The 16927-nt window shown below is 34.7% G+C and overlaps 1 protein-coding gene across 1 annotated transcript in view; it reads right to left on the reverse strand.

Moving 5' to 3' along the window:
• Window positions 1-582: 582 nt before the first annotated feature.
• The window catches only part of NCOA2 (nuclear receptor coactivator 2), a 285798-nt gene continuing 269453 nt past the window's right edge, over window positions 583-16927 (reverse strand). The window contains 5 exon segments of the mRNA XM_074278854.1: window positions 583-4483; window positions 12327-12416; window positions 14711-14890; window positions 14892-14910; window positions 15615-15792. Coding sequence (XP_074134955.1) covers window positions 4472-4483; window positions 12327-12416; window positions 14711-14890; window positions 14892-14910; window positions 15615-15792 — 479 coding nt within the window. The 3' untranslated portion in view covers window positions 583-4471.

Here is a 16927-nt window from a genome sequence, read left to right on the forward strand (position 1 = left end):
CTCAACTAGTTCTCTAATACCTGTCAATCAACCATTTAATGCCATGTGTGACTATAAATTTCTCCTACTGATATTCTTATGAAGCCTAATAATTCTAAGTAATTCTCTATGGTGGAAAGGGCACTGGATTAGTTGTCAGTGGCCTTGGTTCCAGTTCCAGGCCTTGCCATTTAACTCTTCTGTGCCTTAGCTTTCTGTCAAGTGCCTTACAGATTTGTTTTATCATATAGAATAATGCTTTGAAAAGTATAAAGCACTAGACAAATGGAAGATAAGTGACACGACAGAGGTTTGCAAATTGTTTAACATACCTTATCTCATTTCATCCTTATAATGTGCCTAACGAGATGAAACTATAGGTATTTTCATCCCCACGGTACAAAAGAAGAAACTAGAATTCAGAAAAGTTAATTATATGCCCATAATCACAAAGCCAGTAAGCAGAAGACTCAGGATTGGAAACTAGTTTTCTTCTGATTCCAAGTCCATAACTCCTTCTATTACAACATGCAGAACAGTATTTTTGTTTATCTATTTAACTTCAAGCATATTGAAATAAATGAATATAAACACACTGCAATCTCTAAAGCCATGTAAAACCCGAAGGCATTAAAATTTATTAAATGATGCAATAACAACAGTCTTTATTTACAATAGCATTATTTAACATCAAATAAGCAAATAGCATCAGCAAAGCAATATTAACTTGCATAAATGTATTTAAAATTTCTCTGAATATATCTACCTTTGCATAAACTGCTCACACTAGAAATACAAACATCGATGCAGGTGAACAAGGTGATGTTCAGAGTCAACTCCGTTTTGAAAGTAAATCACAACCCAAACATTGTAAGCTTTCTCCTGAAGAACCATAGTTAATATATTGCTTAATTTTACCCTTGTATAATCTTTTCATATACACACATTTCAGATGCAACTTCATGAGGAACTGTACAAATAAAACCCACAAATGACAAAGAAAAAAAAAAGGACAGTTAAATGTTTGAAGAAATGTGTCATCATCACTATTTCACAACATAAAGATAAGTGATGATGCACTTATTCCAAAATTGTACACAATTCACTATACAAATATAATACATCAGACAGCTATGTAGGAATATACAAGACTTAAAAACAGATCTAAGGCATTATGCTAGATTTTAGCATTTTGAGGTTCTTGCACATAGCTTTTACCTGTAGTATGAAACTTAAAAGGTTTTGTTTTAGTCTATAAAGAAACACCAAGGAGAAAATTCTAATTCAAATCAAAGCCACTACAGTAATTTTATTCTGTGCACAGAATGCTTTTGCTCTTAGGCAGCACACTACCATACAAATACTAGAAAACTTTAAATTCACACCAACAATTAATTAATGGCTTAAGTTGCATTTCAAAACTGATTGTGTATCTTTGGGTTCTGCAAGTGGAACTAACTGTGCCACCCATTTCATGTGTTAAGCCCAGACGAACTCCATTTTTAAACACAGATTAAAAATTGTATTATATAAACTGCAAAAACATTGCTTTCATTTAATACAGGCCAAAAAAGATAGCAGAAGAGGGGGTGGGGTCAATATTTTCAACTTTGAGTGCAAACAAATTAATTCATTGTAGTAAAACAGCTCACTTCACTTTTTAAACTCACCACGTTACATGAACACTTAAATGGGTCAAACAACCAAGTTAATGTATGTATACTTTTCACATTATGTGTCCTTCACATTTAGTAATATAGTAGAACACTGATTATTTGTTCTATTAAACAAAAACCAAGTACTCTGTCAAACAAATTTACTGTGTATAGAATGGGAAATACTGATAATGAAGGGATTTGATTTGGCTTTAATTTTCCTGTTTGAGTATGATCAATATGATCAGATGATTCTTTCACTCAATTTTTTCCTCCTTAATTCCACGGAAAGCAAAGCTCCATTACTTGATCTGAGCCAGAAGATTACATATAATATCATTAACCTGAAAAGAGTAATGGTTATGAAACAACCTAATTTACAAACAAAACAAGTCCGCAGGTTCATCAGGATTGGAACCAATATAACAAGGTTGGCGATCTGTTAATTAGCAAAAAGAGACCCTCTTATGGACGGCAACAACTGAAAAAGGAATTGTATGCCCCACCCCCCAAAGAAAAAAATTTCAAAACCCCACTTTTTCTTGGGTTGTGTGAAACCAAAATTCTTCTCATTCTATAAATAAAGTTTTAAACTGGTTACATTAACAAAGATATACTACAAATCTCATTATATCAACGAGATCATGGAGTTCAGGGTCAACAGCTGCTTACTTTCCTACCTCAGCTAGACAATCCAATGGCTTTGACTAAGCTCAGCCTTTCTAGGGGGACATATGAAGTGGTGACCTCTCCAAGGTACTGATCCCTAGCCACCTCCCTGTATTACTAACATCTCTCTCAATCAGAAACAAATGTATTGAAATGCAGAATTCCAGAAAATTTCCTCAGTGTGGACCAACACTTTGGGACTGTATCATCTCTTTGGGCTTATATCTCACTATATACTTTCCCTATTTTCACATTATAATATATAGAGAGATATAAATATACTAGGGGTAATTTTCACCTGGCCAGATAATCAAATTGCAAGGAAAAATTCCTTTGTTCCTAAAAGGCCTGGTTAATTGCTTATAAAATGCACTGCATTTTAGACATCAAAAAAAAGACATCACTCTGAAGGTGAAATAAGAAAGTATTTGTGTCAGGGACTAGGAAAGAAATAGCTCCCCAAAAGCCTCCAGTTTCTTGGTATTCAGTTCTCAGAAACTGAAGCCAGTTAGTAAAAGGTTACTCATGCACCACAGTGGGCAAGAAAAACCACCTTAAAAGTGGTTGGCTTTAGTAACATAGTTTCTCTAAGATTTATTAAGAAAGAATTATAAACATATAAAAATCAAGAATTGGTTCCTACAGTGGCTGCATATCATATAGATTAGATAAATGATTTATGAGCAGAATCACAAGGTCTAGAAAATAAAAAGTCTTAAGCCTACAAATTAGGTCTATTCAAGGCATTGGGATCCTTTACAAAACACCTTTAGGAGACACATTGCTATGAAGATCTCTAATTTAATACTGAAGTACCTCATTTTGAATCAATTCCACAACATGTATACCTCACAAAAAAATCATACAATTAAAACGCTTAAGTTGTCAACTTAAATTATTGCTTGTTTACATATAAACTGGATTTCATGTACCTTACAAAATTTCAGCTTATCAGCTCGTCTAAGAAACAAAATAAAAACACATGATGATGACGGCTAAATTTGTAGTGATCTCTGCCATAAATTCTGAACACAGTTTTTACCTTCCTTGTCTTCTCCCCAACCCCCAACTCCCAACCTCCACTTCCCATCCTACAACTCCCCCAATACTGTAGGCCAGGGGAGTGTGAAAAGAGGAATGAATATACTTCACAGACAGTGCCTGTCCCAGTTTTCTGAAATTCAGGATTTCAGCATTGCGTGGGCACATGATAGGTTGCTGATACCTATCAAACACCTAATGACATGTAAGGGCTGACTTGGTTTCTTCCTTACAGTAGGATTGGGGTCTTCTGGGGTAAAGAAGATCTCAAAGCCAGGAGTAATGCATATTAATTAGAGTGGATTTAAAAGATCTCTAAACCAAGTCTATAGATAACTTAATTGGGTGGAGTCAGGTAGGGAACAGAAGAGAAAAACAAAGACATTTCTTCTGGCTTCATGATTTCTGTGAGATGGCTGGTTTTCTATCATAGAAAAAAAGGAAAGTATTTCTAAATATGAAGAGCCTGGCCATAGGCTCATTGCTGCCTGATGGGTAAATGGAAACCCATTCTGGAAGGAGCCTTAGCGCTTTCAAAAAGGTCTAGCTATCTTCTAAGACCTTTTGTAAATTGATCAACTTAACAGGCATCTCTGTGCATACAATTCCATCCCAGTGACTGCCCTGCTTCTTTCCCAAATTGCAGACTCCAGCTTAAAACGTGGTTTTTTCAAATGAAACCACAATTCTTTGCACCAGACGGATTAGCCAAGGAAAATCAAGTGAGAAACCAGTGTCTAGAACCAAACAGGAACAGAACAAGAGCATGGTTGTTTTCCTTAAATACATACATTTAAATACATTCAATCTGACATGGTTATGAAAATTGCCTGTCAACATTTACTTCGCAGGAGAGATCTAAGTTGCACTAAGGTGAATGCAGTGAACAGACTGAGCAATGTCTGTATGCGAGCTTCAGACTGTCAAAGAAGAGGCTGCTCCTCCTGCAACAGCCGTTTTGACTCCACTTTGGGAATCAGCTGAGTCCTGTCTGTAGTTAGGATGAAGCTGAGTTTGCTCCAGCAAAACTGGCTTGCAGGTCAGCTGGGTCAAAACAAAGGCAGCCAGCTCTTCAAACTGGTAAGAGCCCAGATAAGTGAAGAAAGAGCCACCAGCAGCTTTCAGGGTCAGCAATATTTCTGTAAAACGAGAGAGAAAGACTCATGAAATAAGACTTTTTTTTTTTTTTTTTGGTGAACAATACCATCAAGTTCAAGACGAAGACATTCAAACAAGAAGTAATTTCCCCCAATACAAATGAACACCATGGCAAAAAACTAACATGAATGTACAGATGGGAGACAAATGGGAGTATTCCTGATTTATGTGCTCCATAAACATAGAAGCAACATTTATAAAAATATATGAAACAGTTCAAGGATTACTGTGAAAGATTAAAAAACAGAAAAATAGCTGACAGGGTTGATTAAAGTCTACCAACCAAAAGGCTTATTTCTAATGATTGCTAGGAAAAATCCGAGTTTCTTGATACTGTCTTTACAGTAATTATTTTTAGACTTAGCAATTTAGAGGCAATATTGTGCAGTCAGAAGAGCACTCAAGACTTGGAATGAGATAAGACCTGGATTCAAAATCTGCTTCTGAATGAGCAGGCCACACACATAAGCTTATTACAGTTTCCTAATGTAAAAAATGAGATGGTTCCTGTAGTAATCATGTAACAAAGTTGTTGTGAACACCAAATGAGACAATGTGCATAAGGCATTTATAAACATATATACACACATCAATTACTACACATCAATTATATACACAATTACTCTGTACCAGGCAATGTGCCAAGGGCTTTTATAAATACAATTTCATTTGATCCTCAAAGAAACCCTGAGGAGCAAGTGCTATTCTTTTTCCTATTTTACACTTGAGGAAATGAAGGCAAATTGAAGAGATGTGATTTGCTCAGGGTCACATAGGTACTAACTATTGGAGGCCAGATTTGAATTGAAGTCATCTGATTCCAGGCCCAGTACTCTAGCCACTGTATCACTGTAGAACTTTAAAAAGAAGGAATTGTCATAAATCAACAATCATGTCTTACATATTTTAAATGCATGCTACATACCAGGCACTGGACATTAAAAGAAAAACAAACCAGTCCCTAAAAGGAGCTGTCATCTTAATGGGGATGCACCATGTAAACAGCTACAAGATATAGACAGAGTAGATTGAAGGTAATCTCAGATAGAAGGGATAAATAGTTCTGGAAGGACTCAAAATGAATCTTGCCAGGGAAACTAAGAGGCCTACATGAGAAGAGTGAACATTTCAGATTCAGGAAGAAAGGAGGTGAAGTACTCTGTGTGAAGAACATCAAGTAGGCCAGTGTAGCTGGGGTCAGAGTCACAGTGAGGGGAAGGAAAGAAAGGAGACATGACAATATATTCTCTGACAGAAAGGGGTCAGGTTATAAAGAACTTCAAATGCAAAACAGAATACTTTACTAAACTGGGGAGGGGGGAATGACATGGTCAGACCAATACTTAAGAAAATTAACCTTAGGAAATGGGTAAATGATGGACTGTTCTGTTATGGAAGGGGAGTAGGGAGACTAAGCAAAAAACAATTGCAACAATTCATGTGGAGAGAAGTGGATGAGAGATGCTGAGAAGATAGAAATGATGAGATCTGGCAACTTGTAAGATGATGTTGAGGTTGCAAGTCCCAGTAAATAAAAGGATGGTGGTGTCCTCAGCAATAATAGAAAAGTTCAGAAATGGGAAGAATTTGGGGAAAGAATGAGTTATTTTGGACATGCTGAGTTTGAGATGCCTATGGGGTATCCAGTTCAAGTTACCAAAAAGGCAAGTGGGAACACCGGATTATTACTCAAGAGAAAAGCATTGGGCTGAATTAATATTTGCAACTTCTGAGTTAGTGTCTGCAAAGAGATGATAAATGAACCTATGGGAGCTGAAAAGAGCTTTAAGTATGACTGTTTAGAGAGAAAAAAGAAGGTCCAAAAAAGCCTTGGAGGGCTTGCACAACTAAGGATTGTGAAAAGATGAAGACAGAGCAAAGCAGAGAAAAGAGCTGGTTAGACAGATCAAGGGATAAAAACCAAGAGAAGATGAACAATAATGTCAAAGGTTACAGAGAAATCAAGAAGAAAGAAGATTGAGAAAATTAGATTTGGAAATTATGATATAATTTATTATTTTGGAGAAGGCAGTTTCAATTGAATAATGAGGCTAGAAACTGGACTGAAAAAGTTTTAGAAGCAAGTAAGAGAAAAGCGCAAGTACTAAGTGGAAGTACTACTAAGTGGATGTTACTTCTAAAAGGATGTTAGGATAACACGAGGGTTTTTAAAAGGATGTGAGAGTCATGGGTACACTTGCAGTGGTAGAGAAGTCAATAGATGAGACTGAAGATAAGAGAATGACTATGGAAATGATAAGTCAATTCAATAAGCATTTATTAAATGCCTACTCTGTGACTGACATTGTATCCCCTGGGAATTTAAATAAGAAAAAGACAATCCCTATCCTGAAGGAGCTTACAGTCTAATGGAAGAAAAAAGGGGAGCAATCTGCTGGAAAAGATGGGAAGGGATCAAAATGTGGAGGGGTTGGCTTTGGCAAAGAGAAGGGCCACTTCTTGATCTGAGGTCAGAGTTGAGGAGGAGACAATGGGAGGTGATGTGAAATAATGATGAGAGGAGAAGGGGAACTCTTGATGAATGGGCCACAATATCTATAGAGAAGTAGAATAAAGAAGTAGATGCAGCTAAGTGGCACATTGGATAGAGTGCTAAGTCTGGAATCAAGAAGACTCACCTTGAATTAAAATGAAGCCTCAGATAACTACTAGCTGTGTTACCTTGGGCAAGTCACTTAACTCTGTTTGCCTCAGTTTCCTTATCTGTAAAATGAGCTGGAAAAGGAAATGGCAGACCACTACAGTGTCTTTGTCAAGAAAAGCTCAAATGGGGTCATGAAGAGTAAGACATGACTGAAAACAACTAAACAACAACAAAAAAATAAGTTCTTCAGCTGAGAGGTTAGAGTCATGGCTTGCTGTGGGAACTTTGAGAAAAGAGTTTAAATATGGAGAAATGAGAGAGTTAACTAATCAGAGAAAAGTAGGACAATTACCTTGCAATAAAGGCCCAATTGAAATTATGTAACAAATTTGTAGATTAGGCATCAATTACAGTGATCATTAGGTAATGGAGTAATCCCAACAATAATGCAACTCTCTCATAAGCATTCAGAGAGATTTTCATCTGAAATCTCATACCAAATGAAATCATAAGATCCATCAAAACATTAAAATATCATTTTACAAATTTTCTTTTTCTGAATTATCTATAATATGACATTTATTGGTATATTACATTAAGTATATTTCTGATTGAAATGTGAAGAAAAAGCCTCCATTCTGCAGTCATTTAAAAATTTTTTCGCTGTAAAATATTTATAGTCCATTAACTTTATGGCTAAATTGCTATATGGAGGCAAGATGGTAGAGCAAATAGACTGGCCCTGGGGTGGACTCAAGTGTGACCTCAAGTGTCACATAAGGTTGTATGATAACTAGTAAATCACTAAACCTCTCATTGCCCCAGTCAACTCTAAGAGAGACTATAAATTACTGAGCACATGAAAGGGAGTTTCCTTACCAGGAGTGCTTTATATCAATAAAATTAGAGGTCTTGACCTGCTCCATGCCCCAAAACTTTACTGTGGCTAAAAAGTTCAACTGCTGTATTCTGAGGTAAGGCTAAGGAAACAGCAATTAGCACATCATTTTATTATAAACTAACATGACGGATAATACAGCACATTTGAATCCTTGGGTAGTGATTCCATAATCCTCAGGTGACTGACACAAATGTGCCTTCTTTATGTAATGCAATTAAATATGAATGATTGTATATTCAATTAATTTTGCTAAACAGAATTTATACTTTAACATAAAAATTCGTCACTTAAAGCAAAAATGTGTTGAAATAATTTTTAAATCACAGAATCTTTTTTGTAAAAGTGAATAGTGACCTTCCCATTGTACATCTATACACACATATTAGTTTATATTTATGTTTATCTACACATACTTGGTTTAATTTTATCAATGATCACATTATTCAATGAATAAGTCAAGTTTTAGCAAAATCTAGGATAACTAGAATAATCTAAAATAAATTATCAGTATTAGAATGCCAATATTCATATCAGTACAATAAGATACAGAAGATGAAGGTTACTGAAAAAAATCTCTGCTGCTAATATATAATGCACACATGTTAGTAGAAGGATGACAAGGAGAAAGTTGAATAAGAGGCCTTGTTCATATATCATAGAGGTAAGGGGAGAAACATAGAATGCATTTCGTTATGAAATTATCAGAGCCATAACAATCAACTTAAAATGAAGTACAGATGATGGAAGGAACAGTCAGAAGAAGATAAAATAGAAAAGAAAATGAGATTGATACAATCCAGACCTTGGTAAAATTAGGTGATAGCACTCAGTAAAGTCCAATTAACTTAGTTCTAACAGTTCTTTTGCAAAAGTAACAATAGATCTTAAATTGTAATACAGTCACTAAAATCAAGTTTAGAGTGGAAAGGAACTCCAGAGATCAACTTCTTTACTAAAATGAAGAAATAGTGGCTCTGAGAAGTAGGTATCATAGGAAGGGTTTGACACCTTTGTTTTTTTTTTTTGACACTAGGTGTAGCACTTTAACCACAATACACCAACTCTTACTATTAAAAGTTGTCGCTTGTTGTTTAAACATAAGCACTTATAATTTTTTTTTTTAAAGAAGCATACATATAATGTGTATGGACTGAAGTAAATGTAAAAAGAAAAGCCAAATAGATACTAAAAATAATTACTACAACCACTACAGGATGCGTCAGTGTTTAATTTACAGTAAATGATGGCAAATCTGAAATAATATTTTGATTTTGAACTTCCAAATGTTATTTAGGTTAGGTCCAGCCAGCCTTTTGTATTCATACAAAAGTTCATTATATTCTTCATCCATCCTGCCCTCAAGGAGCTCACAATAGAATGGAAAAGACATGGAGACAAATATAAATAAAGCAAGCTATATACAGGAAATAGGAAATAATTAAGAGATAAAATGTACTATTAGAATTAAGAAGTGTTGGGAAAGTTTTCCAAGTAAAAGATGGGATTTTAGATGGTATTTAAAATAAAGCCAGTAAAGTCAGTAAGTGAAGTTGCAGAGGGACAACATTCTAGGCATGGGGAATAGCCCAAGAAAAATGCCCAGAACCAAGAGATGGAGGGTCTTGTATGTGCAATAGCCAGAAGACCAATGTCACTTGATCAAAGAATATATGGTACAGAGTAAGGTGGAAGAAGACTAGAAAGGTATGAGAAGGCTTTGAATACCTCTTTTAAAAATAATTTTTATTTTAAAAAAAATTCATGTAAAGACAATTTTAAACATTCTTTTTTCTTCATTATTTAATATTTTTCTCAAAAACATGCAAAATTTAAAAAAATATTATTTTTTCCCCTTCTTCAAATTTTGAATCCCAAATTCTCTCCCTCCTTGCTCCTCATTGAGAAGGCAAACAATTTGACATAGGTTATACATTTGTTGTCATGCAAATCACATTTCCATGTACATCATTCTGTGAAAGCAAATACAGACAAAATAAATCCCAAGAAAAATAAGAAAAGTAAAGAAAAGTTGTCTTTGATCTGTATTCAGGCTCTATCATTTTTTTTCTCTAGAAATGGACTGCACCTTTTATCATAAGTTTTACAAACTGTTTTGCATCACTGTATTGCTGAGAATAGCTAAATTATTCAAAGAAAATCATTAACAATATTGTTGTTACTGTGTACAATGTTCTCCAGGTTCTGTTCAATCCACTTTTGATCAGTTCCTGTTTTTCTGAGACATCCTGCTCATCATTTCTTAAAGCACAATAGTATTCCAACAATCATATACAATAACTTGTTCAGCTATTCCTCAATTGATAAGACATCTAATTCTAATTCTCAATTTCTAATTCTTTGAAAGGCTTTGAATGTTAAAGCATTTTATATTTGATCCTAGAAGCGATGGGGAAACCACTGGAGTTTCTTGAGCAAAGCAGTGACTTGGTAGGACCTATGTTTTAGGAAAATCACTTGAGTGGTGGGAGGAGGAGAACCACTGGGAAAGGCCTCTTGGAAGAAAGTCAAGAAAACTAAAGTGTAGAATTAAGGAGGAAGAGTACGGCGGGCCTGGAGATGAAGCTTGTGTGTGGGAGTGAAATATATTAGTGTCAAAGGCTGCAAAGAGGTCAAGAAGGAGGATTAAGAAAAGGATTAAAGAATCACTGGTAACTTTGGAAAGAGGAACTTTGGTGGAATGATGAGGCTGGAAGCCAGATTGTAGAGAATGTAGAAGTGAGAGGAGAGGAAGTAGAGGCATTGATTATAGATGTCTTTCTTGGACAGGTCAATCAAGAAGAGGAAATAATACAGGATAATATCTAACAGGAATTTCTTTCTTTCTTTTTTTTAATGATGAGGAAGATCACAGGTGCATTTGTAGATCAGAGAAGGAACATAGTAATTAAGGAGAGACTGAAGACTGGAGAGAGTAGGGATGATAAAGAAAGAAATCTGTTGGAGTAGATGGGATAGGATTGGAATAAGGACACATATAGAAGGGCTTGCTTTGTTGAGGAGAAGGGTAATTTCTTCATGAGCCATTTACTAGCCTCACACCAACCTTTTCCATATAAGCAAACTGAAGCTCAGAAAAATTATTATTTCCATGGTCACATAGCTTTTAAGTGTCACAGACAAGGTAAGAAGAACAACCCATGTTTTTCTGATTCTAAATCTGATTTTCTTCCCTCTTCACTAGGCTGCCTCCCAAAGGCTGAAGTTATGCACCAGAACATTTATACATATATATTTAATCACACATGTACTTTGTTAACATGGATACTCTCTTAAGAGATTTCCAAAATTCTCTATAATAAGAGTTGCTAAACCTGAAAAATTCATGATCCTAAGTTAAATTAATGATCTTCACTGAGGTTAGCTAGGTGGAGTCCCTGTTGTAGGGCTTATAAGGTCATATTTTGGCATGGAAAATCCAGGTCATCTCAATGTCATGATAGCCAAATATCAGAATAGGGCAAATGTCTATCTATATGTAATTACATATTTACATACACACACATTTACACATATACATATTTATGTGGATACAGATATGTGGACAGTAAATGATATAATGGCAGTGGAAGAAGACATAACCCACATCCTACCTCTGACATACAGCTATGTAACCATGGATAAGGAGATACCTCACAGTGTTTTAGCCACCTCTCTTAAGACTCAAAATTACAGAGTAATTGCTGATGTGCAATCTACAGATGCTTCCCCATTTAATGATTTGATAGCTAGAATATAAATTGATTTGGTTTCAAGTAATAATTATAACACTTTCTGGAAAAAATTCTAAGTAATATCAAGTGTCTACTTAGCTTCTTTAAAAACTAACATGAGATATTTCTACCATGTTTAAAATATACTAGATTTCTTGCCATCTAAAAGAGGGGGTATGTGGGAGAAGGGGGGAAAATTGGAACACTAGGTTTTGCAAGGGTTAATGTAGCAGAATTATCCATGTATATGTTTTGAAAAATAAAAGCTTTAATTTAAAAAAAAGAGGAAAAAAAACTAACATGAGTTACTAAAAGCAGATAAATATATTTTCCTAACATAACTAGTCCTCTGCTATGAAATGAAAACTAATAAAAGAGGTCATATTTGCCATTCTGAGTTAAAACTAGATTAAATTCTGTTACAATCAATTAAAAAAATGAAACTTGTTACATATTTAAATCATGGTATGTCATAAAAAAGTCCAAATTATGACAAAAAATGCAAAGTTGGATTGGGGGACGACAATCTTTCAAACATTTATAGATTTATAGTTCACTTTACTAACATATTCTTCATTGTTTCTTACCCGTGATGCATCTCCCTCCTGCTTAATCATATCCATCCCAGGCAGCTGGTTTGGAAAAAGATTGCCTCCCCTCATAGCAGGGTCATTAACCTAATGGCAACAAGATAGTAAAGGAGATGGGTATATGTGTGTCAGGATTTTACAGAACTTTCTTCTCTAGAATATGAATATCAAAATGAGCATATGTAAAAATCTTCTAGGACTCACACACTTCTATTACACCCCCCCCCGAAGGAATTCAACTTAAAATTCTAACAATAAAATTTCAAACAAATTAATGCTTATATGGTAAAATACAATATTTAAACTAATTTCACAGTCATCTTATTTGATCCTCACAACAGTCCTGTTAGGTAGGTGGAACAGGTATTTTCTTTACTTCCAATTTATAATCAGGGATTAGAAATGACTGTAGATAAGAGATCTAGTTAGTAGAAGAGGTGGGAATGAAGTTTAGATAGAAAAGAATAATTTTTATGCTATATGAAGTTCAGTTTTCAGTTGGCTCTAATGAGATTGGTGATTCATGTCTAAGACCCTACAATTATCAGCTGGGTCTTGGAACACTTATAGAAAATATTCATTAGCAAGTACCAGTAAGTGTGAATATCAAACAAACAAACAAATCAAACAACTAAAAATTATTCCTAAGACTATTCTGACAAAATGATTTGTCTATTAGCATGTGTAAAAGCCTTCTAAATGCCAAAGAATACTCACAGTTTGCTAACTTTCTTGGCACTCACACTAACTTTTGACTGTAAACGGCATTTAAATGAATGGGGGTTTAAAACCAGTTTGTTCATTGACAACCTTTTAAATTCCTTTTTGAACTACCTGTATGTTGCTTTGCTCTCAGGGGTATGATATCAGGCAAACGTATTCCTTGTTCTCAAGGAATTTCTAATGGAGCATGTTGGGCTAGGGGACACATGCATTGCAACGTGACTTCATGTCTCATTTTCTCCATGTATGAAATGAAAATAAGAGCCCTTGTCATGTGAATAGTGTGAGACTAAGTGACACAATACCAAACAGTTCATGTTTTTATAAATTCTTTTTTGTTTCACTTTTTAGAAATATTAGTTCCCTCTTTCCTGCTGAATTCCAAACCAAATCTTTAAAACCATTTTCCTCTAATAAGTTTTCCCTGCTTCCCAGAATCAGAAATATCCTTATCATACTTAACAAAGCACAAATGTGAAATTCTATGATGCAATTATCACATAGTACTATGTAGTGAATTATAACATAATTAACAAAAAATATACTTAAAATTAGGCAAGTTCCATGAAGGCAAGAATTAATTGTCTCATTTAAATTTTATTATTTCTATCAGGATCTAAAACGGTGCTCTGCATATGGTAGGCATTCAATAGCTGCTAAATGAAGTGCAAGTTTTTAAAAAATTATATTGGTTATAAAAGTGTGAATGGTTTGCAGCAAATTTCTAATTTCTAACTGTTTTTCTTGCTCTTTAGAATGTCTCCTTGCCAATATGTCAATAGTTTTGTGTTTTGGTAAGGCAAAGTAAATCTAATGTTTAACTAAACAAAACAGACATATAAGCAGACATTTGCTGAAATGAAAAGTATTTGTTACTTCAGAGTCTAATTGAAATGTTTTTGTATTATCTGTACCACTGTTTCTATCACTGAACTAATACAAAGTGAAGGGAAGAGAACTAGAAAAACAATTTATATGAAAACATTAACATTATACAGAAAAACAACTTTGAAAGACTTTAGATTAATGCAGCACTGAATCACCAATCCAGAGAAGGCTGAAGATTAATCATGTCCTCTACTTCCTGTCAGAGAAGTAATGGCTTTAAAATGAAGAATGAGATATATATAGCTGGGGACATGGCTAATATGAGCATTTGTTTTGGAGGTTTTTTTTTTTTTCCTTTTAAAAAATTCTGTTCAATGGGAGCTGAGGGCAGAGGGAAAGGAAGCACTCCTCCTTTGAAAAAAAATAATAAATTTTTGCAAAAACTACATTACAAAATTAATTTCAAAAATGTAAAATTGAACATGAAGATACAAAAAAAAGGAGAACAACTGAAATGTTTGGAAAATTCACTTTCTTAACTGAAAGCATTCTTTTAGGGAATTTCCTATAATAATAATAAAAATAACAAATAAGCACAATTTTTAAAAGATTCTTCAGCAGACACAGGAGATTTGTTTATGTTCATTTAATCATTAACAGATATTTCTATTAGTTTCACTGAAAGTTAAAACACATCTCTTCAAATCTTTTCAAATAAATTTGGAAGTCAACAGGAGACACTAAGGCTGTAAGACAGATGCACTTATACAAAACCTAGATTAAAGATAACTTTAGAATGAGACTGCTGCTATTTCTCCTTCAGTACTCACCTGCTCAGGACCCATGGAGGACAACCCTGATGTAGGCACAGAGGTCACTGAGGTCATGCTGATCTGTCCTGTCATCTGATTCATGTTGTTCATACCACTTGTATTGGTCGCCATGGAGACACTGATGTTCATATTATTATTGTACATGCTGGTGTTGGCTTGTTGTCCAAAGTGTGGTGGGGGACTGTTGTGAAAACATGCTGAAAACAGGAGAAAGACTGAGATTATATATACATGCACAAATACACTCAAAAATAAAAGCTCAATCAGACGTTTAGCTACAAGATTTTTTAAATACACTTTTGCAGAAAAAGTGATTCAATGACTTATTTTAGTGAGAAGGGAGAGGGGAATAATCAGGGAGTAGAAATTGGGCTGAGGAACACACATAAGGTGCTGTAAGGTTACTTTGTGAAGAACAAGGCATAGTCTAGACATTCTTTGGGCATTAGGAGTGACCACAGAATGGCATTTTCTGTAACTATATAGATTTTATCTAATTTCATATCTGCACTGGAGTATTAAAAAAACCCACAAAAGAACTGACAATGTCTAGATCTTCCTTTTCTACAATTATATGTCTCAATTATAAGCAGTTTATGTTTTTACATTTTACAAGTTTCTGGTTTTCTCAAATGTGTTCCATGCAAAATGGTATTGAATAAATAAATTAATAGGGAAGAAGACTATAATATAAATGATCTTCTCTGGCTGAATTCAGATTTGTCTAAAATTCTTTTTGCTCTAGAGAAAGCAGCATAAAGTGAAGAAAAAGAAAATTATGGTGGACAAATTATGACTTAAGCATAACTAAAAATAACAATAAATAAGACTAGATATCTTGTGGCCAACTATTTTCTATACAGTTTAAATTACATGATGCTTACAGAGACAGAACTTTTACCTGTTTCCACCCATATTTCCCTGTGCCCACCCATTCATCTCCGAAGAAGACTGATAGGCAGGGTTGGCCTGAGACTGCTGGATCATGGGACTCTGGGTATGTGCCATTCTAGGGGACATCAAGGGACTCTGGGGAGTTGTTGCCCCAGTGAAGCCTGGATCAGGCTGCTGACTCATTCCTGAAAATGAAAAGAAAGAAAGTAGTTAGTAATGCTAGGTTAGATGGGAAAAACAAAACACACATTTCCAATTAAATGCTTATACATAATTACTTTCAAGTGTCCAATGATACTGTGGCTAATTACATGTACTTAATAAAAGATTGCAGAATGACGTCAATAAACAAAAAATCCCAATTCTCTGACATTTTTGTTTGGTGCAAGTTAAAGCAGCAATACTAAATTTATTACATTAAACACCAAGGCCAAATTTTCACAAAGGAAAACAAAATTATTCCTTGCAATTTTCCTTGTTTAATCTTGTTTTAAGACTGTAGCTAACTTCAGTGGATGCTAGAGCCAAAGTGTTATTGTCATAATATCTATTTAGAAAGATTCAGATTGCCTTGCATTAAATTAATACTAAAATCTTAGGCACTACAGTATCTATTTATTTATAACTATGGAGAAAAAAAGAAAATTACCTCTAAAAGTTAGTCCAAGAAATATGTGTATACAATAATATGTACATTTCTCTCCATATGCTGAAAAGTTAACTATTCTTTATTAATTGTGAAGCACCATATAAAATTACTACTGTTATTAGTTATGAAAAGGATTTATAATTTTATCAGTTTGGGAACTTCAGATGCAGAAAAATTTTCCACCAATGCAGATCTCAACTTGCTGATGTTCTGGGGGAGCTTCCTAGAGCATACAAGTTAACTGACTGGCCCAGGATCACATAACTACCAAATGCCAAAGACAACATTTGAGAGTAGCCGTAAGTGCGGTCTTACATTACTACTACCTACTACTACTACTACTACTATTAAAATTTAAATATATAGCTACAATTGAACTGAAAAAATGTTTTTGTTCAGTATTCAACTGACTAGACCAGGGGTTCTCAAACTACAGCCCTCGGGCCAGATGTGACCCTCTGAGGACGTTTATGCAGCCCGCCAGTTTATGGCAAATGGGCTAACGGGTGGAGACAGAGTGTGAGCTTTTGTTTTTACTGTAGTCCGGCCCTCCAACAGTCTGAGGGACAGTGAACTGGCCCCCTATTTAAAAAGTTTGAGGACCACTGGACTAGACACTACAAAAGCATCATACAAGGAAAAAAGTTGGGGTCCTAAGAATAAGGTGCCAA

The sequence above is a fragment of the Sminthopsis crassicaudata genome, chromosome 1 (assembly GCF_048593235.1).
Source record: "Sminthopsis crassicaudata isolate SCR6 chromosome 1, ASM4859323v1, whole genome shotgun sequence".
Lineage (NCBI taxonomy): Eukaryota > Metazoa > Chordata > Mammalia > Dasyuromorphia > Dasyuridae > Sminthopsis > Sminthopsis crassicaudata.